The sequence below is a fragment of the Lampris incognitus genome, chromosome 2 (genome assembly GCF_029633865.1).
Source record: "Lampris incognitus isolate fLamInc1 chromosome 2, fLamInc1.hap2, whole genome shotgun sequence".
NCBI lineage: Eukaryota > Metazoa > Chordata > Actinopteri > Lampriformes > Lampridae > Lampris > Lampris incognitus.
In genome coordinates, this window is record NC_079212.1 from 3,085,584 (window position 1) to 3,109,252 (window position 23,669).

The 23,669-nt window shown below is 47.1% G+C and overlaps 1 protein-coding gene across 1 annotated transcript in view; it reads left to right on the plus strand.

Annotated features, from left to right (window-relative positions):
• hcfc1b (host cell factor C1b) overlaps positions 1-23,669 on the plus strand; it is a 76,336-nt gene that overhangs the window by 10,907 nt on the left and 41,760 nt on the right. Inside the window, exons 5-7 of the mRNA XM_056273922.1 lie at positions 6,743-6,951; positions 18,018-18,102; positions 19,408-19,514. Coding sequence (XP_056129897.1) covers positions 6,743-6,951; positions 18,018-18,102; positions 19,408-19,514 — 401 coding nt within the window. The remainder of the gene's footprint in view (positions 1-6,742; positions 6,952-18,017; positions 18,103-19,407; positions 19,515-23,669) is intronic.

The window sequence follows — 23,669 nt, forward strand, 5'->3', positions numbered from 1 at the left end:
CTGTACTTCCTCATTCCACCACCAAGTCTCCTTGTCTTCCTTCCTCTGTCCTGATGACACACCAAGTACCTTCCTAGCTGTCTCCCTCACTATTTCTGCAGTGGTTGCCCAGCCATCTGGCAACTCTTCACTACCACCCAGTGCCTGTCTTAACTCCTGCCTGAACTCCACACAACAGTCTTCCTTCTTCAACTTCCACCATTTGATCTTCAGCTCTGCCTTCACTCGCTTCCTCTTCTTGGTCTCCAAAGTCATCTTACAGACCACCATCCGATGCTGCCTAGCTACGTTCTCCCCTGTCACCACCTTGCAGTCTCCAATCCCTTTTAGATGGCGCCCTCTACGTAAGATATAGTCCACCTGTGTGCACTTTCCTCCACTCTTGTACATCACCCTGTGTTCCTCCCTCTTCTTGAAATATGTATTCACCACAATCATTTCCATCCTTTTCGCAAAATCCACCACCATCTGTCCTTCCACATTTCTCTCCTTGACACCATACCAACCCATCACTTCTGTTCCCTTCACCAACATGTTCATTGAAGTCCGCTCCAATCACCCCTCTCTCCTCCTGGGGTACCCTCTTCACCACTTCATCCAACTCACTCCAGAATTCTTCTTTCTCTTCCATCTCACACCCAACTTGCGGGGCATATGTACTGATAACATTCAGCAATACACCTTCCATTTCCAGCTTCATACTCATCACTCTGTCTGACACTCTCTTCACCTCCAGCACGCTCTTGACATACTCTTCCTTCAGAATTACCCCTACCCCTATTTCTCCTCCCATTCACACCATGGTAGAAGAGTGTGAACCCACCTCCGATACTCCTGGCCTTACTCCCCTTCCACCTGGTCTCTTGCACACACAGTATGCCTACCGTTCTTCTCTCTATCATATCAGCCAGCTCTCTCCCTTTACCAGTCATAATGCCAACATTCAAAGTTCCGACTCTCACCTCCACACTCCTACTCTTCCTCCTCTCTCGCTGCCTTTGGACATGCCTTCCCCCTCTCCTTCTCCTTCGCCCAACAGTAACAGTTTCCACCGGCACCCTGCTGGTTAACAGTACCGGTGGCGGTCGTTGGTAACCCGGGCCTCGACCGATTCGGCATGGAAATCTTATTTATGATCCGCATATTTGATTTGGCAAAGATTTTACACTGGATGCCCTTCCTGACGCAACCCTCCCCATTTATCCGGGCTTGGGACCGGCGCTAAGAATGCAGGCTTGTGCAATATAAAGAGTTTCTTAGGATTAGAGGCAGAGGATAGGATTTTAGAGCGATAGAAGGCAGCTTTAGCAGCAGAAAGGGAGGAGGAGAAAGTGGAAAGAAGAGACTGGAAGTTGAGAAGGTCCTCTGGGAGTTTGCCTTTTCTCCATTTGCGCTCTGCCACTCTTAGGCTCCGTCTGTCAGTATGTACTGAGTCGGACAGCCAAGGGGCAGGTGGAGTTGGGCGTGCAGACCTGGACGTGAGGGGACAGAGGTTGTCCAGAGAAGAGGAGAGGGTAGAGAGAAGATGATCAGTAGCAGTGTCAGAGGGTAGGAGAGAGAAAGATTCAGGTGTAGGGAGGATAGAGGTAACAGAGGAAGAAAGATCAGTGGCGGCGAGAGAGCGGAGGTGTCTACGGGTGGGAACCACATGGGTAGGGGGAGGTGCTGAGGGGGGTGAAGAGAGGGAGAGAGAGTAGGACATGAAATATTGGTCAGAGAGCTGGAGGGGAGTAACGGAGAGATTGAAAATAGGACAGTGTCTAGTAAAGATAAGGTCCAGCTGGTTGCCGGCCTTGTGGGTAGGAAGAGAGGGTGAGAGCTGAAGGTCAAAGGAGGAGAGGAAAGAGAGAAGAGGATCTAGCTTGTCAGTGTGGATGTTGAAGTCACTGAGAAGGATAAGTGAAGAGTCATCAACAGGGAAGTGCGAGACAAGTGTGTCAAGCTCCTCCAGAAACTCACCAAGGGGGCCTGGTGGACGGTACACAACCACAATGGTGAGTTTGACGGGATAAGAGACAGTAACGGCATGAAATTCAAAAGAGGGCAGAGAAAATTGTGTAATGGAAACAAGAGAGTATTTCCATTTCGGGTGGATTAGCAGGCCAGTACCACCACCCCGCATCCCAGCTTTATGAGTGTGAGAAAAAGAGTACACATCTACAGAGCTGTAGGTGTGGTAGTGTTTTCTGGCATGATCCAGGTCTCAGTTAGAGCAAGAAAGTTGAGGGAGAGCAAGGATGCGTAGCCTGAGATAAACTCAACTTTCGGCACCGCAGACTGGCAATTCCAGAGCCCTCCCGTCACCACTTGCTCAATGTGAGTGGAGAGAGTGGGATAGAGGAGATTGGTAGGGTCGCAGTGCCTAGGAGTGACCCAACATCTATGCCAGCCCTGGGAAGAGGAAAGGACAGGAATGTGAAGGAAACACATAGTCTATACTAGGTACACAAGATACAGATGACTGACTGGATCTAAAAAGAGCAGTGCTTGCTTGACGAAGTCTTGGCTTGAAAAAGTTGCGCTTGCTTTTATTCACTCTAACCTTCGTTCACCCTAGACCTGTTTGCCCTCGGCTTGTTTGCCTGACGCTTCCAAGCAGCAGCAGTGATTTAAAGAACAGTGATTGCTAATTGTCTGCCAGGAGTGCAGGCCAAACCCTGGCCACTTAACACCCAATTCGCCAAAGAGGTACACTGAAACTAGGCCTATTGCCCAGAAATTGGTCACTTATGTAAAACTATCAAACCTCACACAATACAATTAAAACTGCAAACAGCAAGTTACCAAGGAATATAGTTATAAGCTAAAAGGATAACTAAGTCAAAACAGCTAGGCAACAAGAAATATTTAAGGACACACTATGTGAAAAACAGCTACAGCTAGAATAAGATCCCACTAGTTCCCACTAGGAACCAGCAGCAGATGTATATAGAAAAGGACTAATACTCAAGCAGCTCGAATAAGACTAATAGCAATTTGTTAAGCAAGAAAGATGATACTGGAGATGAACCTGAAATTCAGAATCACTCCAGAAGTTAAAATGAGTCTTGTTCTTCTAGGTCAGGGGTCTCCAACACGTCGCTCGCGAGCTACTGGTACCTCGTGGCCCCTTTTCAAGTAGCTCGCCAAAGGGTTAATGAATCTTTCATAAATTCGAAAACTTTTTATTTATTTATTTATTTATTTATGATTTTCCCCTTTGTCTCCCAATTTAGTGGCCAATCGCTCCCTGTTTTAGTTCAAACACCACCCTCGTACTGCATGCATTTGCCAACTGCATCTCTCCGGCCCGCAGTCTGGAAGGATTCGCCTCGCCTCTTCCGTGACAAGGTGAATCCAGGCCGAACCACTGCTTTTTCCCCCACACACCCAGAGTCGCATTCATGTGACGAACACAAGCCGACTCCGCCCCCCTCCCGAAGACAGCGCTGCCAATTATTGCTGCTTCATCGAGACCGGCCATAGTCGGATCTGACGAGACCGAGGCGCGAACCCGGTCCCCAGTGGGCAACTGCATCGACACAAAGCCGACGCTTAGACCGCTACACCACCGCGGACTATAAATTTGAAAACTTGATGAGTCAAATTTGTTTGGTCACTTGGAAAACCTGCTTACATTTATATCCAATCAAATTCACAGGTGTCCGGAGCCCCTCCTTACACAAAATGATTATTTGCCAATTAGTTGTCAATCAAACAGTTGCGCTGCTGTCAAGCTTGATGAGTCAGTGGTGATGTGAGACGGACAGCAACCATGACCGCGACAGCTGCCCATACCAGTAAGAGGCTAAAGACATATTATTTTCACGAAGAGCGGGAAACAGAGTTTTGTTTCACGAATGTAAACGACAAGTGTGTGTGTCAGATCTGCGGAGCTAGTGTGTCAGTCAGTAAAAGATGTAACGTGGAGCGCCATTTCACCAAAGTCCACAGCCATTTTTCACGGGCCTTCCGTTTAGGTAGCAGTCTACGAAAAGAGAAGATAAAGGAGCTGAAAACTACGCTTCAAAGACAACAGTCTCTGTTCACAAGACCAACGAAGAAGAAGGCCAGAGCAGCAACAGAGGCTTCGTTTAAAGTGGCGCACGTCTTAGCCAAGCACAAAAAGCCCTTCACTGATGGTGGGATTGGAAAGGAGGCTATGACTGCGGTGGCTGACACGTTATTCAGGGACCATAAAAGTAAGACAGAAATGTTGTCTGCTACTTGGTGCTAATACTGTGGCAAGGAGAGCGTCTGTGCTGTCTGTGGATGCGGTAAAACAGCTGGACTCGGACACGAACAGGTGTAAATGGTTTTCAATTCAGTATGATGAGTCTGTCGACTCCAGCGATGCAGCCCAGCTAGCTGTTTTCATTCGGATGGTGTTTGATGACTTTTCCACCAAAGAAGAGTCTTTGACCTTACTTCCACTGAGAACCACAGCCAGGGGAGTTGATATTTACAATGCAGTGAAGGACTACTTTGTAGAAAAAAAGATCCCTATTGAAAAGCTGGAGTCTGTAACAACTGGTGGAGCCCCTGCTATGACAGGTCGTCACTCAGGATTTATTGCGCACTGCAAAGCGGACCCGGACTTTCCAAAGTTTCTGAACTATCACTGCATCATTCGCCAACAGGCTATATGCGCAAAAGTTATGGAATTTGACCATGTGATGGCGCCCGTTGTTAAGATCATCAACTCCATTCGAGCAAAAGCTAAGCAACACCGGAGCTTCAAGCTGTTAGTGGAGGAATGCTCTGTGGAGTATGGGGATCTCCTCCTCCACACTGAAGTCAGATGGCTAAGTCGGGGTAAGATACTACAGCGCTTTCTTTCCTTGCTGGGTGAAATCAAGGCACTTATGGAAACGAGGGAGGAGGATACCACCCTATTATCTGATGCAGAGTGGCTACTTGATCTTGCTTTCCTGACAGATGTAACTGAGAAAATTAATGACCTGAGCCCACAGTTACAAAGCAAAGATAAAAACATATCTGATATGATCAGTGCTGTCAATGCGTTCAGTGCAAAACTGTCATTGTACATTCAGCAAGTGAAAAACAAAAGGTTTCAGCACTTCCCCTGTGTCTCAGAGATGTTAGAAAGTCACACATGTGCAGCCAGCGTTTTAAATATTTCCAAGTATTGTGACCTCTTGTCAAGGCTTTGACAGGAGTTTGCAGACAGATTCAGTGACTTTGAGAAACTTGAGTCCTGTGATGGCTAACCCCTTCATGGATGTAGACATAAGTGAGATTTCAGGACAGATTGCTGAACTTTTCTGTGTTGATCCTGTAGAAATGAAAATTGAGGTAATGAACCTTCAAAATAATGTGCAGTTAAAGGCTCAACAGCATTCTCAGCATTTCTGGAGCTTAGTAGAGCCAGATAACTAACTATAAGAATCTTCACCAAGCAGCTCTGAAAATGTCTGCTTTGTTTGGGTCTACATACCTCTGTGAGTCGGCCTTTTCTGACATGAATGTCATGAAATCAAAATTCAGAACAAGACTGACAGATGAACATTTAAATGACTCCATAAGAGTGAACCTGGGTGGATACACTCCAGCATACATACGCCTCTCTTGTTGAACCATGCAGTGCCAGTCATCTCACTAACTACAAAAGACTGAATACACATCACACATACAACTGTACATGTGAATACTCTTGTGAAGTGATACAGTGACATGTGGACAGATATAACAAAATGACAAGTGAGTAAGTAATAATATCTGTGTATTTGTAATTGCCTTTTGTTTTGACAGCATTCATATTGTAATTTGATAGTGTGAGACAGACTAGAAAGAAATGCATGCAGAAATACAAAACGCACATGCAGGTGAACTTAATACTTTCTGTGGCGTTGTGGCGGACACTAGGGGCTATGCCTTTCACCCAGCAGGGCTGTGAGCTGGGTGGTTCACGTTCCCGGGCTCTCTGGTGCAGGGTTGTTCCTGTTTCAGTTTGGTTTTGGAGCTGAGGAATAAAGTTCAAACTCACCTTCGTCTCCTGTGTTTTTCCTCATCCTGCCACAACGTTTTAATACAAAATGTGAGTTGTGGAAACCAACATTTTGTGAACGTTCAGGCAAAACAAGCTTATTCAGTTTGTTTGGGTTGAAATAAGCTATGAGAATAAATGTTACAAAACACGAGTAGCTCTCGGCCGTTTTCATTTTGTAAAAGTAGCTCTCAGAGGGAAAAAAGGTTGGAGACCCCTGTTCTAGGTGCTGTCAGAAAAATTTTGAATCATAGCAAAAATGACCATCATGCTTTGGGAGGTTTGGAAAGAGTTGTCAATCTGTACTAATTGCAAAACAATGATAGCTTTGCCATCTCTAAAGGTAGAATGAATGAAGATATCGCTTTTCAGAGGGGGTGAAAAGTTTGTCACTCTAAAGACAAAAACTGATGCCGAGCAACATTGTCAGTTAATATATAGCTATGTGTGAGTAAATTATAACTGTACAATATTCTCATAGTTACCTCTTCAGTTGGCTTTTCTGTGGGGTGTCTATATTAGGTTGCTTGCAAAATTGTATGATGTCGACTCAGAGGTCCCTTGCTATCGACTGATAGTCTGAAAAATGTGGTTGCCCACCGCTGGTGTACATGGATTGTGTTAGGGAAGGAAACGGGGGAAATGCGTGTTGGAGGTGTAGAGTTTGACCTTGATACAAACCATTTCTCTCTCTCTCTCTCTCTCTCTCTCTCTCTCTCTCTCTCTCTCTCTCTCTCTGTCTCCCTCTCTCTCTAGGTATTTGAATGATTTATACACATTGGAGCTGCGTCCCGGCTCCAGTGTGGTGGGATGGGACATTCCTGCCACCTATGGACAGCCTCCCCCTCCCAGAGAGAGTCACACTGCAGTGGTACACACAGACAAGAACAGCAGGAAGTCCTGCCTCATTATCTATGGAGGCATGAGTGGCTGTCGTCTGGGAGACCTCTGGACACTGGATATAGGTGAAAATGGATGGAGGGATAGATAGATGGATGGCTTTATGGAAAACTTTGAATAGGTGGATGACAGATAAGATGGTTGAAAGGATCAGTTAATGCAGATTTACATAAAATTAGAGATGTATGGATAGAGGTGAAAGGGTGGTCTAGTGAATTAGGAACATTTTTATCCAAATTTTTGGTTAACTTATGAGCTGTTCCTGTCTAATTCCCAGTCTTCAGTAGCCATGATTAAATTGTAGCGAGAGGGGGCATCTGGGTAGCATGGCAGTCTATTCCGTTGCCTACCAACACGGGGATCGCCGGTTCGAATCCCCGTGCTACCTCCGGCTGGAATGGGCATCCCTACAGACACAATTGGCCATGTCTGCGGGTGGGAAGCCGGATGTGGGTGTGTCCTGGTCACTGCACTAGCGCCTCCTCTGGTGGGTTGGGGCGTCTGTATGGGGGGGGGGGGCAACTGGGGGGGAATAGCGTGATCCTCCCATGCGCTACATCTCCCTAGCGAAACTCCTCACTGTCAGGTGTAAAGAAGCGGCTGGCGACTCCACATGTATCGGAAGAGACGTGGTAGTCTGCAGCCCTCCCCGGATCGGCAGAGGGGGTGGAGCAGCGACCAGGACGGCTTGGGAGAGTGGGGTAATTGGCAAGATACTGGGGAGAAGAAGGTGGGAAAATTAGGGGGGGCAAATGTAGCGAGAGGGTGAGATCCTGGACAGAGGTGGACCACCGGAGCCTCGCCTATAAACTTTGAGTTCAAAATTTCCCATGTTCATGTAGGATTCATAAAACGTGAACTGACGTGAGACTACGTCTCTCCACACAAACTTTGACTCACGCATTATGGAGACAGCGGGAAATCTCAAGTCCTATCTGGAAGTAATGAAATAATAATGGCCCATAGACTCGATGCGTTTTTCTGTATACCAAAGTGCAATGTTTTTAAATGAGTTAAGCAGAATCAGAATCAACTTTATTGGCCAAGTGTGCCAGCATGCACAAAGAATTTTAGTCCGTTTCACAGCAGCTTCTAGCACTTGCATACACCATTCACACAAAAACGAAAAAAACAAAACAAATAACTAGAACAACAAACAGGACATTGGTGGCTTGCATGTATGCACAGCAGGTATGTCAGTACTATACAGAGTTTAGTTATGGTTGAATAATCAACAACCTATGCCCATATACTATGTTGCTTATATATGATATAGACTATACACTATACCATATACCAATACTACAGCTCCACAACCCATCATGCCCATATACAGTACTTTATACTCACACAAGATTATTTTATATACCAAAAGCAGGGTCCGAAATTAACACTCGCCACCCACCAAATGCGAGTAGGTTTTCTGATTGGCGAGTAAATCTCAGAAGCCGACCCACCACAGCAATAACAGCAACAGCAATAACAGAAATTAACCAACCAAAGTGCATTAGAACAATGATATAGCAACAACTACTACTACTACTTTCGGCTGCTCCCGTTAGGGGTCGCCACAGCGGATCATCCGTTTCCATCTCTTCCTGTCCTCTGCATCTTCCTCTGTCACACCAGCCACCTGCATGTCCTCCCTCACCACATCCATAAACCTCCTCTTTGGTCTTCCTCTTTTACTCTTCCCCAGCAGCTCCATATTCAGCATCCTTCTCCCAATATGCTCAGCATCTCTCCTCCACACATGTCCACACCATCTCAATCTTGTCTCTCTTGCTTTGTCTCCAAACTGTCCAACCTGAGCTGTCCCTCTAATATAATCGTTCCTAATCCTGTCCTTCTTCATCACTCCCAGTGAAAATCTTATCATCTTCAACTCTGCCACCTCCAGCTCCACCTCCTGTCTTTTCATCAGTGTCACCGTCTCCAAACCATACAACATAGCTGGTCTCACTACCACCTTGTAAACCTTCCCTTTAACTCTTGCTGGTACCCTTCTGTCACAAATCACTCCTGACACACTTTTCCACCCTCTCCACCCTGCCTGCACTCTCTTCTTCACCTCTCTTCTGCACTTCCCGTTACTTTGGACAGTTGAACCCAAGTATTTAAACACATATGCCTTTGTCACCTCCACTCCTTGCATCCTGAACATTCCACTGTGCTCCCTCTCATTCATGCATAGGTATTCCATCTTGCTCCTACTGACTTTCATTCCTCTTCTCTGGAGAGGTGGAGGTATGCACTGGATATATAGCAACAATACAGCAACAACAACCACAGAAATTATCCAATCAAAGTGCATTAGAATGTTGCTAGACGCTACTGGCGGGTAACATTACGCGCACACTCGAAAGGAACAATGATAGCAGCATCCGTCACACTCAGTACTAGCCTACTCTATACTTTTAACTAACGTTAGCGAGCAACACCAGTTACGTGGCAATATTTAGAAGGCGCAAAACCACCATCAAAAAGACAACCATTCCCCGAAGAGGAGGAAAAAGCCACCATCACCACCAAACTGAAAAAAAAGAAAGTTTAGTGAAAAGTGGAGGTATGGCGACAAAGGAGCTGTGAGAGGCTGGCTGGAGTATAATGTACAGACCGTGATAATGAGTTGCTCCGTCTGTCGCCAGTATGCCAAAAACTGTAGCAATTCATTTGTCATCGGTAACAAGATAAAGAAGGTAGAAAACATCAAGGAACATGAGACCCCCAGATGTCACATTACCTGTATGAATGCCTCTCAGGCTCAATCGGAGCCTGTCCTCGCGACATCCTCCGTAAAGGCGCTGATAGCCATGTTCGAGCAGACCAGCATGAACACGTTTAGGACTGTGCATGCCATTGGCAAGAAGGCAAAACCACTGTCCGACTTCGAATGGATGTGCGAGTAAGTGAATTTATTTGTCAAAATATCCTTATACAGGGTCCGCAGTGGTGTAGCGGTCTAAGCATTGGCTTTGTGTCAATGCAGTTGCCCACTGGGGACCGGGGTTCGCGTCCCGGTCTCGTCAGATCCGACTGGCCGGATTTGATGAAGTAGCAATAATTGACAACGTTGTCTTTGGGAGGGGGGTGGAGTCGGCTTGTGTTCGTCACATGAATGCATTTCTGTGTGTGTCGGAAAAAGCGGTGATTCGGCCTGGATTCGCCTTGTCACGAAAGTGGCGAGGCGTCTCCTTCGAGACGGCCGGCCGGAGAGATGCAGTTGGCAAACGCATACAGTACGAGGGTGGGTGTTTGAATTAGAATAGGGAGCAGTTGGCCACTGAACTGGGAGAAAAAGGAAAAAATCAGAAATAAATGTATTAAAAAAAATTCTTATACAGCGTAAACAAAGTGCTGGCTGTGGCTAACGTTAGCCAGCTAGCACTAGTATGTGACGCCTAGTTTGCACTAACGTTAGCTGTGTGCTAGCTTCAACACCATGAAACAGGTTAAAACTGATTGGCGGTCCAACCTCAACTCAGACACTCTCGGATCTACTGATGGTACAGCTGTCATCTCCCGAGATCAGGGAGTATGACCCAACCAGTGCTGCTGATCTGTGGCACCAAGACTCTTGTCAGGAGCAGGAGGCCAGACTTCATGGACGGTGCAAAGAGAGTGGCTGCTGTAGAGTGAGAAGTAGTGTGGGACTAGGGATGGGCATGTGGAGCACTCGAGTAGTTATAATAATACTGCAAGTAAAACATGAAATCATACTTGTAACATTTTATCTTTTAACCACTGACTAATTTTACATAAAAATATTTTTGTTTCAGATCTGCTCTTGTCACATGTTTAAAAGCTTTTATTCAACACAATAACTTATTCTCTCATTGATATGTACTCAAAACATATGTATGGCACAAAAAAAGCTACTAATTATTTTGGCCGGTAAAATAATATGCTTGGCCGGTAGATTTTTTCATCTACCAGTCCCCTTGGCCGGTAAGCCAAAAAGTTAATTTCGGACCCTGACCAAAAGTATACACTGTATATTCACCTACCATCCACCTCACAACTACATACTGTATTATATATGTATGTTACAACCACAGCAACAACAGCAATAATTGTAACCAGTATACAGTAGTTGTATGTGTATTTACAATTGTACATTTGTATTGCACAATCGTTTGTATTGCACATCTGGTTTAAAAAGAAGTAGAGCACATCGTAGATATATAGATGAGACATCTTGACGAGAGGGGATTTACAAAGTGACATGTTTACATAAGTGTCCATTATTGCACAATGCTGTTAAGTCACAGAAAGTTGAATCAGTTCATCTGGACACAACATTTATTGGGAATTTCTGTGGTTTCCTTGTTGAGCATGCCTAAAGACGTATGCTGTTAACTATTCATGGGGAAGATGGCCTGTGGGGGAAAAACTGTTCCTGTGTCTGGTGGCTTTGGTACTCATAGCCCTGTAGTGCTTGCTAGAGGGTAGGAGTTCAAAGAGACTCCTGGATGTGAGGCGGTCTGTGCTGATTCTGCCCACCCATTTCCAGGCTCTAGAGGTGTACAAGTTCTGTAGGGTGGGCAGGGAAGCGCCAATGTTTTTTTTTGTTTTTTTCTGCTGTCTTTACTGTTCACTGCAGTCTGTTCCTGTCCTGTTTTGTTGCCCCTCCAAACCAGACCGTGATGGATGTGCACAGGACAGATTCAATGACTGCAGTGTAAAACTGGCTCAACAGCTTCTTTGGCAGACCAGATTTCCTCAATTGCTGCAGAAAGAACGCCCTCTGCTGGGCATTTTGAGGATTGTGTTGATGTTGGTCTCCCACTTCAGGTCTATGGAAATGGTAGTTCCCAGAAACTTTGATGGTCTCTACGGTTGACACAGAGCTGTTGGATATTATGAGGGGGAGCAGTGCTGAGGGGTGTCTCCTTAAATCCACTGTCATCCCCACAGTCTTGAGCATGTTCAGCTCCAAGTTGTTCTGACTGCACCAGAGCACCAGCTGCTCAACCGATATGCAGACTCGTTGCTATCCTGGATGAGTCCGATGACCATAGTGTCGTCTCGAAATTCAGCAGTTTAACAACTGGGACCTTAGAGTTGCGGTCATTGGTATAGAGCTCTGAACCTCAACAAGTGGCCCACGGGCTACGTCTGGCCCTCGACAGCCAAAATTTCTGATCCGCGCCAACCCATTGGCGCTAACGCAGCTGACTAGACAGAGCCACTCACCAGCTGAGTCACAGATAATCAGTAACCGTCCTAAACCAAGAACGTGGCCTGTGCAAAAAAGTGCAAAGTCGACCAGAAAACCGTCAGTTCAAATCTGACTGGGCTGATCAGTTTTGTTTTATTTTAGCCAATGCTATACCAACATGCTTGATATGCATGCAGATCGTAGCAGTCTGCAAAGTAGATAATCTAAAGTGGCACTTCAACACTATGCAACACTAGTAGTAGATCATGTCTCCTCTAAATCACCTTAATCTGCAATTACAAGGCAAGAACCACACTGTTGCGGACATGTGTGAGGCGGTTGAAGCTTTGCGGTCAAAGCTGAACCTTTTGGAGAGAGACATTCACGGGGAAAAGTTGCACTTTCCACATCTAGGGTAGCATTGCAAGAAAAATGAAATTCCAGAGGATCCAGCGATGAAGGATTTCATGATGAGCCTGGAAGAAAACTTCAAGGAACAACTTGAAATCTCCCTTAAACGCTCAGGTGACATCCTCCTCTTCCTGAGACAGCTGTTCTCCATTTTGGCTGACGGCCAGTGAACTGCAGCGGCCAAAAGGTTGGTACCCTCCATAGATGAGGCAACTCTTCAGGTCTTGGAGATGGAAACATCTGATTTACTCAAAGCACAGCACAAGGATGTTGGGGTGAGTGACTTTGGATCAATGTGGTTCCCCAAGCTCGATTCAAAAAATGAGAGCTGTTGCAATGCTTCTACTCAGTTTCACCTCCACGTGTGTTTGGAAAATACATGTCTGAACTTTTTTGACACTCCCACCACATTCAGAATCACCACTGTGTGGCGGGAGTGTATTTTCCAAACACCGTGTCTCAGTTGCTTTCAAACCCAAAAACACACTGCGCCAGAAATTGGTCCACCTCAAGGATCGGGTCCCCCGGCACAAACGGAGCAATATAGTGTACGCCGTTAAGTGCCAGGAGTATTGCTGTGACTTGTACATTGGGGAAACCAAACAGACGCTGGCCAAGAGGATGGCACAACACAGGAGAGCTAACACGTCAGGCCAGGACTCCAGTCTACACCATCTACACAGTCTACACCATCTACAGACCAGTGGCCACTCTTTCAAGGATGAGGATGTGCACATCCTTGATAGGGAGGAACGCTGGTTTGAATGGGGAGTCAAAGAGGCCATCTATGTGAAGAAGGAAGGATCATCCCTGAACCGACAGGGGGGTCCTAAGACTACATCTGTCGCCATCTTACGATGCTGTGATTGCAACCATTCCCAAATCCTCTGTGAATAGTACACATGACCATTGAAACTCCAGTTAATGGTCACACCCATATTTGCATATGAAACTGATATTTGGTTTGGGTCGTTATGCCACTGTATTGTTTATAAGGGTGGGATACCGGCGGTCGCTGTATTGTTTATAAGGGTGGGATACCGGCGGTTGCTGTATTGTTTATAAGGGTGGGGTACCAGCAGTCAGTTTAGACTGAAGAGGTCACTTGGATGATGAAGAAACACATGTCAATAAACGTTGTGTCCAGATGAACTGATTCAACTTTCTTTGATTCCCTTACCTGGATTATTGAGCATGCATAAAGACAGGTTTCCAGGTGCAGCTTAAAATACACTCCAATCGGTGCAGTCAAAACAGTCTTGCAGTTCCTGCCTTGCTTTGTTGGTCCATTCCTTCACTGTTTTAACCACAGGCTTTGCAGATTTTAGGTTCTGCCTGTAGGTTAGAATAAAATGAACTAAACGTTGATCAGAGTGCCCGACCCAGGGGACAGAGGGATATGCATCTTTAAGAATTGTGTAGCAGTAGTCCAGTGTGTGTTTTTTTTTTCCTCTCCTCTGGTGGGACAATTAATATACTGTCTGTATTTTGGCAGTTTGTGGTTTCATTTTGCTCTGTTAAAGTCTCCAAGGGTTAGGAAAAGTGAGTTCGTATGTTTTTGTTCCAGGCCAGTAATCTCATCAGCCAGTGTTTGCAGTGCACCATTCACGCTGGCCTGGTGGGATGCTATGGATGCACCAGTACCGATACTAGCATCAGGTATCGGTCCGGTACTTTGCGTGTATACTCGTACTCGTAATCATAAAACTGCTCCGATACAACAACACCCGATACCACTTTACAGCAGCGTCACATTCACCTCTCAGTTGAGCAGGTAGGCGGTGGAGGAGGAGCAATGTCAGCCATGTGGAGATATTTCAAAGTAAACGACGGTGACAAAACTAAAGCCGACTGCAAATTATGCTCAGCAAAATTTAGTGGCCAATCGATCCCTATTCTAGTTCAAACACCACCCTCGTACTGCATGCGTTCGCCAGCTGCACCTCTCCGGCCGGCAGTCTGGAAGGAGACGCCTCGCCACTTTGGTGACAAGGCGACTCCAGGCCGAACCACTGCTTTTTCCCACACACACACAGATGCATTCACGCGACGGACACAAGCCGACTCCTCCCCCTCCCGAAGACAGCATTGCCAATTACTGCTACTTCATCGGGTCCGGCCATAGTCGGATCTGACGAGACCGGGGCGCGAACCCCCGTCCCCAGTGGGCAACTGCATCGACACAAAGCCGATGCTTAGACCGCTACACCACCGCAGACTTAAAAAAAACTAGCTCTTTCAACACAAGCAATTTGATAAAACAATTGAAGAACCAACACGATGCCGAGTTCAAGGCGGTTGCTAATAGCAGCGGGAAACCGCAACAACCAACTTTGCAGCAAACACTGAAGAAGCGAGAGAAAATGTCCAGAGACAACCCGCGGGCGGGGAACATAACAGCTGAAACATGCAGCTGAATGTTCTAATGTCAGTAACGACAATTTGTTACACTAAAAAGTGTGGTTATATTTTAGTGAAATGTGTGGCAACACCATGTTTAAGAAAAGTATTGAATGTTAAAATGTCAGTATGACAATTTTGTTACACTTAAGTGTGGTTATATTATAGTGAAATGTGTGGCAACGCCATGCTTCAGAAAAACTTATCGCTGAATGTTCAAATGTCAGTAACGACAGTTTGTTACAGTCAGAGAATGAACAATGTCTGATGAAAATAAAACACATTTTCAAAGTAATTATAAGAAGTGTAATGGCATTATTAAGTACTCATATCGGTACTCGGTATCAGCAAGTACTCAAATGTAAGTACTTGGTTTGAAAAAAAGTGGTGTCGTGCATCCTGGTGGTGGGTGTCCCAGTAAGCACTGGGTGGACTGGTGGGTGTACACCCACCAGGTTGAAGGATAAAAACTCCTGCTGTAAATACAATGGCTTGCAGTTCATGAACAATGACGCCAAGTTTGGGCTGCTGTATTCACTTAACACTGAGACATCTGTACGCCAACCTTCATTTATGCAGATGCAGATTCCTCCGCCCTTTGCTTTTCCCGTCAGCACCGTAACGCGATCCGCTTGGTGTAGGCAGAAGTCCAGCAGATTTAATCTGCTATCGGCGGTGGGATCACCGAGCCAGGTTTCAGTGAAACAAAGGGCAACAGAACGTGCTACGTCCTTGTTTGTCCTGTTGAGGAGAAACCGCTCGTCCATTTTGCTGGGCATGGAGAGGAGATTCACCAAGTGCATCACTGGGAGTGCAGATCGAAATCCCTGCTGTTGGAGCCTCACCAGTGCACCAGCCTGCTCCCCGTCTGTATTGCCATGTCTCACAGAGAGCCTCTGTTCCTCCAACTAAGATCTTCCCACACTCTTCCGGTGTGGGGAAGATGGTGGCGCGGACTCGCGTTTGCAGCAGCCTCACCCAGTACTGATTATGCAGTGTCTTGGTCCACGTCTACATCTAAGTTTGTGTCATCATGTGAAGTTTTTATTTGGATCGTCGATTTCGCTGGGCTTGGAGAGCTGGCGCTGGATCAGCTGAGAGAGCTTGGTCTGCTGCGTCCTGTGGGCTTGAGGAGAAGGGAAGCGGGGCACACTAAGCTAACTGTTAGCTCACAGCCCTGCCCGAGAGGAAACGCCGAGGTGGTCTGGCGGCGGCCTCGCCTGGCGTCGACTGTGCAGTGTTTTTGTCTGCGTATGCATTTGTGTCGTCGTGTGGAGTGCGAGGGATGTGCGTTGAATGTGTCCGGCTGGGAGAACTGGCATTGGATCGGTTGAGGGAGCTTGGTCTGCTGCGTCCGATGGGCCCAAGGACCACAGCCCTGCCTGGAGCTGCATCGTAAGAGGAAACACCGAGGGCGGTCTGACAGGATGCGGAAGTGGGGCAGGCTAAGCTAACTGCTAGCCCACGCAGACCGGCAGTTCCAACAGTCATCCTGGCTGGCGTTTGTTCTCTGGACAGTGGAGTTTCTGGACTGTGTTGTACTGGGTGAACTGTGTTGTACTGGGTGGACTGTTGTACTGGGTGGACTGTGTTGTACTGGGTGGACTCTTGTACTGGGTGGACTGTGTTGTACTGGGTGGACTCTTGTACTGGGTGAACTTTGTTGCACTGGGTGGACTGTGTTCTATTGGGTGGACTGTTGTATTTGGTGAACTGTGTTGTACTGGGTGGACTGTTGTACTGGGTGAACTGTGTTGCACTGGGTGGACTGTGTTGCACTGGATGGACTGTGTTGTACTGGGTGGACTGTTGTCCTGGGAGGACTGTGTTGTACTGGGTGGACTGTGTTGTACTGGCTGGACTCTTGTACTGGGTGAACTTTGTTGTACTGGGTGGACTTTTTGGCACTGAGTGAACTGTGTTGCACTGGGTGGACTGTGTTGTACTGGGTGAACTGTGTTGCACTGGGTGGACTGTGTTGTACTGGGTGGACTGTGTTGTACTGGCTGGACTCTTGTACTGGGTGAACTTTGTTGTACTGGGTGGACTTTTTGGCACTGAGTGAACTGTGTTGCACTGGGTGGACTGTGTTGTACTGGATGAACTGTGTTGCACTGGGTGGACTGTGTTGTACTGGGTGGACTGTTGTACTGGGAGGACTGTGTTGTACTGGCTGGACTCTTGTACTGGGTGAACTTTGTTGCACTGGGTGGACTTTTTGGCACTGAGTGGACTGTGTTGCACTGGGTGTACTGTTGTACTGGGTGGACTGTGTTGCACTGAGTGGACTGTGTTGCACTGGGTGTACTGTTGTACTGGGTGGACTGTGTTGCACTGGGTGTACTGTTGTACTGGGTGGACTGTGTTGTACTGGGTGGACTGTGTTGCACTGGGTGGACTGTTGCGCTGGGTAGACTGTGTTGCACTGGGTGAACTGTGTTGTACTGGGGGACTGTTTTTTTATAGGGTGGACTGTGTTGCACTGGGTGAACTGTGTTGTACTGGGTGGACTGTGTTGCACTGGGTGTACTGTTGCACTGGGTGGACTGTTGTACTAGGTGGACTGTTGCACTGGGTGGACTGTGTTGGCTGTTTTTGCTTTTTTCTCTCTGGTTGTGTATGTTTTTGGATGTGTTTTCGTCTTGTGTTGCACTGCTGTGGGCTGGGGGAAATGGAATTTCATTTCTTTTGTGTTTGTATACTAGCACATAAGATGAAATGACAAATAAGTTGTTCCTGATTCCTGAAGATCTCCAAAAAAAACTTAACTGGTTCTTAAAAACTGGTGAAAAACTATTTGGTGTTAACTGCCTAGTGTTAAGCAGCTCTTCTGCAGTGAAAGTAATCGTGTTTGAGTAACCTCACACACAGAGAACAAACAAAATCAAAGAAAGTACTAGAGAGCGTTGTACCCATGCTGCCATCCACGGCGCCATCTTGACTCATAAGTAGCAGATATGACCTGTATCCAGTCACGGTTTATGGTGTTTCTCCATGCTCGACCATTTTGCCTTCCCGGCTCTCATAATGCTTACATGCGTCTTGAATTGTCTCATCACAGTGGATATGCATACTCTTGCCATCCTTGCATCATGCTGTGTGTGATAGTTGGCCTCTTGTCAAGTTGAGGCTTTAATTTTGTGTTTTGTTTTAATTTAGATGCTCTAACTTGGAGTAAACCTTCTCTCACCGGGACAGCGCCTCTCCCACGCAGTCTGCATTCTGCTACGACCATCAGAGACAAGTTAGTAAGCACCTACACCTTGATGTCTTTTTACCATTACGTCTTCGTACATGTTTCACCATGCCTGGGCAGGTAGAACCACCACAAGCACAACCAGAATAAAGCAAAGATGGAAAAAAAAAAAGATGAACAAAAAGAAGGAGCAGGAGCCAAAAAACGACAGAAAATGTGCAGTTTGGGACCTTTTTCAACTTAAATGCAAAGAAAATGCAGAGTTGTGCGAGCGTTGAAAAGCTACTGTCCCTGCTCCAGCAACTCAAGAGAAAGCATCCTGCCTACACATGAATCACTTCATTTAACTGGTGCCTCTCAACTTCACCTTGCATTAAAGGATGTAGTGAAAAGGGGACAACATAAGAACATGGACCAGACTTAAAAGCATATCACAGAAAGGGAGATATTACACTGAATGGTAACTGACCATTTTTCCATTTAGCAAAGTTAAATTACATTGGGGCGGCACGGTGGTGCAGTGGTTAGCGCGGTCGCCTCACAGCAAGAAGGTCCTGGGTTCGAGCCCCGGGGTAGTCCAACCTTGGGGGTCGTCCCTGGTCGTCCTCTGTGTGGAGTTTGCATGTTCTCCCCGTGTCTGCTTGGGTTTCCTCCAGGGGCTCCAGTTTCCTCCCACAGTCCAAAGACATGTAGGTCAGGTGAACCGGCCGTACTAAATTGTCCCTAGGGGTGTGTGTGTGTGTGTGTGTGTGTGTGTGTGTGTGTGTGTGTGTGTGTGTGTGTGTGTGTGTGTGTGTGTGTGTGTGTGTGTGTGTGTGTGTGTGTGGTGACCTGGCAGCCTGTCCAGGGTGTCTCCCCGCCTGCCGCCCAATGACTGCTGGGATAGGCTCCAGCATCCCCGCGACCCTGAGAGCAGGGTGAGCAGTTCGAGTAATGGATGGATGGAAATTACATTGGGCCCCAGGGGGAAACGAGAGTGACTCCTATGTTCCTTTTTTTTCTCTTAAACACTTCAAAGTACTTTTTTCTTTTCCGATGAACTCCATTACTTGTCAGAATAATCGATAGATTACTTGATTACTGAAATATTCATGATTGATAGCCCTAAAATATACACACACTGCAAATATACACATACACAGTTTTCTTACTGCTGGAAGAATTAATGCTGTCTCTCCTCTCTCCCTCTCTCTCTTTCTCTCTCTCCCCCTCCCTCTCTCTCTCTCTCTCTCCCCCTCTATCTCTCTGTTCTCTCTAACTTTGTCTTTGTCTCTCTCTCTCCCTCTATTTCATGTGTGTCTTTCACACTCTATCCGTTTCTCCCTCTCTCTCTCTTACTCTCTGTCGCTCTAGAATGTATGTGTTTGGAGGTTGGGTCCCTCTGGTCATGGAAGATGTGAAAGTCGCAACTCATGAGAAAGAATGGAAATGTACTAACACACTGGCCTGTCTGAACCTAGGTACACACACACACACACACACACACACACACACACACACTGGCCTGTCTGAACCTAGGTACACACACACACACACACACACACACACACACACACACTGGCCTGTCTGAACCTAGGTACACACACACGCACACACACACACACACACACACACACACACACACACACACACACACACACACACACACACACACACACACACACACTGGCCTGTCTGAACCTAGGTACACACACACGCACACACACACACACACACACACACACACACACACACACACTGGCCTGTCTGAACCTAGGTACACACACACACACACACACACACACACACACACACACACACACACACACACACACACACACACACTGGCCTGTCTGAACCTAGGTACACACACACGCACACACACACACACACACACACACTGGCCTGTCTGAACCTAGGTACACACACACGCACACACACACACACACACACACACACACACACACACACACACACACACACACACACACACACTGGCCTGTCTGAACCTAGGTATACACACACGCACACACACACACACACACACACACACATACACACACACACACTGGCCTGTCTGAACCTAGGTGCACACACACACACACACACACACTGGCCTGTCTGAACCTAGGTATACACACACGCACACACACACACACACACACACACACACACACTGGCCTGTCTGAACCTAGGTACACACACGCACACACACACACACACACACACACACACACTGGCCTGTCTGAACCTAGGTATACACACACACACACACACACACACACACACACACACATACACACACACTGGCCTGTCTGAACCTAGGTACACACACATACACACACACACACTGGCCTGTCTGAACCTAGGTACACACACACACACACACACACACACACTGGCCTGTCTGAACCTAGGTACACACACACACACACACACATGCACGCACACACTGGCCTGTCTGAACCTAGGTATTCATACACACTAGGGATGGGCATTTTTAATTATTTTCCTTGTTCGGTTAATGGTGGGAATTGATGGGTTAACCGGTTAATTGATACGTCTAAATAGCCTGTAAAAGCACATGCCAACACGCTAGACCACAGCCAACAGTAACATTCATTAATTATATACAATGCATGTAGTTCTGTCTCAGAGTCAATAAAACAGCTACAACTGATATTTCTGATTATTTTATAAAAACTCTCAAAATGTTGAACAGTTTCTGGTCAAAGAAAATACAGAGCGTCCGGGTAGCGTAGCGGTCTATTCCGTTGCCTACCAACACGGGGATCACCGGTTCGAATCCCCGTGTTACCTCCGGCTTGGTCGGGTGTCCCTACAGACACAATTGGCCGTGTCTGTGGGTGGGAAGCCGGATGTGGGTATGTGTACTGGTCGCTGCATTAGTACCTCCTCTGGTGGGTTGGGGCCCCTGTTGGGGGGGGGGAGGAACTGGGGGGAATAGCGTGAACCTCCAGTGTCAGTAAGTTCATCCAGGTCTTTAGATGCAGCCTCAAAAACACTCCAGTCAGTGCAGTTGAGGCAGGCCTGGAGCTCCAGTTTTGACTCATTGGTCCATTTCCTCACAGTTTTAACCACAGGCTTTGCAGATTGTAGTTTCTGCCTGTAGGTTGGGATAAGATGAATCACACAGTGATCAAGTCCCAGGGCTGCACGGGGTACAGAGTGATAGGTGTCCTTTAATATTGTGTAGCAATGACCCAGAGTGTTTTTGTCCCTAGTGGGACATTTAACATGCTGTCTGTATTTTGGCAGTTCGTGGCTGAGGTTTGCTCTGTTAAAATCTCCAAGGATGATGAGTAGGGAGTCTGGATATTTGCGCTCCATGTTTGTAATTTGATCAGCCAGGTATTTTAACGCCTCTTCAACACAGGCCTGGGGTGGGATATAAACACCAACCAGAATCTTCTTTTTCGGCTTGTTCCCTGTTTCTCAGGGGTCACCTCAGTGGAGTTTTCAGTTTCCATCGGTACCACATGAGGGCGCAGCACCAGTGGCAGGCATTTTTAACCCGGGCCTCGACTGATCCGGTATGGTCTTGTCAAGCCGCATAATGATTTGACAAAATTTTACGTTGGATGCCCTTCCTGACACAACCACTAACTAACCTTATGGACGGGGGCACAGGTAAAGCGCTGGATGCCATCCCAGTATTCATGCACTTGGGCCCATTCCTGTCGCCTGACCGACCAGAATAAAGGATGAACAGAATGGTTTACAGTCAGTGTAGAAGGTCTCTAAGTGAGGCCTGCAGGATTTCTTCATTACATTACATTACAGTCATTTAGCCGACGCTTTTATCCAAAGCGACTTACAATAAGTGCATCATTTAACGTAGGAAATCAGGAGAACTACTAGTCATCAGAGGTCATAAGTGCATCTAAACAAGCATCTAAGAGCAAAACCAGTGCTAAAGTAAAAGTACAAGAAAGAGTTTTTTTTTTTAATGAGTGAATACAATAAGTGCTAAGAGCAAGTAACAGGGTAGTAGTTCTTAAAGAGGTGAGTTTTCAACCTGCGCTGGAAGATGGGCAGCGACTCTGCTGTCCTGACATCAGTGGGGAGTTCAGTCCACCACTGTGGGGCCAGGACAGAACAGAGCCGGGACCGGGTCGATCAGCAGCAGGGGAATCTGAGCGATGGGGCAACCAGGCGTCCCGAGGCAGCAGAGCGAAGTGGTGGGGTGGGGGTGGAGGGCTTGACCATGGCCAGGAGATAGGAAGGAGCTGTTCCTTTCACTGCCCTGTAGGCCAGCACCAGAGTCTTAAACTGGATGTGAGCAGCTACTGGGAGCCAGTGTAGGGACATGAGAAGGGGAGTTGTGTGGGAGAACTTAGGGTGGTTGAACACCAGACGAACTGCAGCTTTCTGAACAAGCTCCAGAGGTCTGATGGCCGATGCCAGCAAGGAGGGAGTTGCCGTAGTCCAGCCGGGAGATGACCAGGGCCTAGATGAGCATCTGTGCCATCTTGTCGGTGAGGAATGGGCGAATCCTCCTCATGTTGTAAGAGGAGAAATCTGCAGGAGCGAGCACTGTCCTGACATAAGTGGGGAGTTCATTCCACCACGGTGGGGCCAGGACAGAAAAGAGCCGTGACCGGGTCGATCAGCAGCAAGGGCCTCTGAGCGACGGGGCAACCAGGTGTAAACTAGACCATAACACTGACTGTAAACTAGACCAAAACACTCCTTGTAAACGAAACCAGAATACTCCTTGTAAACTAGACCAGAATACTCCCTGTAAACATACTCCCTGTAAACTAGACCAAAATACTCCTTGTAAACTATACCAGAATACTCCCTGTAAACATACTCCCTGTAAACTAGACCAGAATACTCCCTGTAAACTAGACCAAAACACTCCATGTAAACTAGACCAGAATACTCCCTGTAAACATACTCCCTGTAAACGAGACCAGAACACCCCCTGTAAACTAGACCAGAACACTCCCTGTAAACTAGACCAGAATATTCCTTGTAAACTAGACCAGAATACTCCCTGTAAACTAGACCAGAATACTCCCTGTAAACATACTCCCTGTAAACGAGACCAGAACACTCCCTGTAAACTAGACCAGAACACCCCCTGTAAACTAGACCAGAACACTCCCTGTAAACTAGACCAGAATACTCCCTGTTTGAAAACATCCATTTAAACAGCTACGCTGATGGTAATGCCTCGAAAAGAAAAGAAACGTTGACATTTTGATTAAGGATCCTTTTCCGTAGACCGATTCATGCCCATCCCTAACACACACACACCCCCACACCATATTGCGGTTGCTGGTCTCACCGAGGCAGAGGTGGATACCTGCGCAAAGAGATTATTTAGAGTGCCGCTGGGGGTGCGCATGTCCCAGCAGCACTTCTTCACTGTGAGAGGGTAGGATCCGGTGGCAAGGGGGGCCCAAGACCACCAGCACTCTTCCACAGCTGCAGGAGGCTGCCGGAGCTCCAGTCTGTCAGAGGACCGCCTATCGTGCGCCGCCATGCACGGTGCTTTTCTCTCAGGGTGTGCTCCCCTAGCCTTACCCACAAGGCAGTGGGGCAGTGGTTGGTCAATGCCAGGGCGTATCCACTTCACATGGGCCTGCGCATTAGACCTCTGGGGA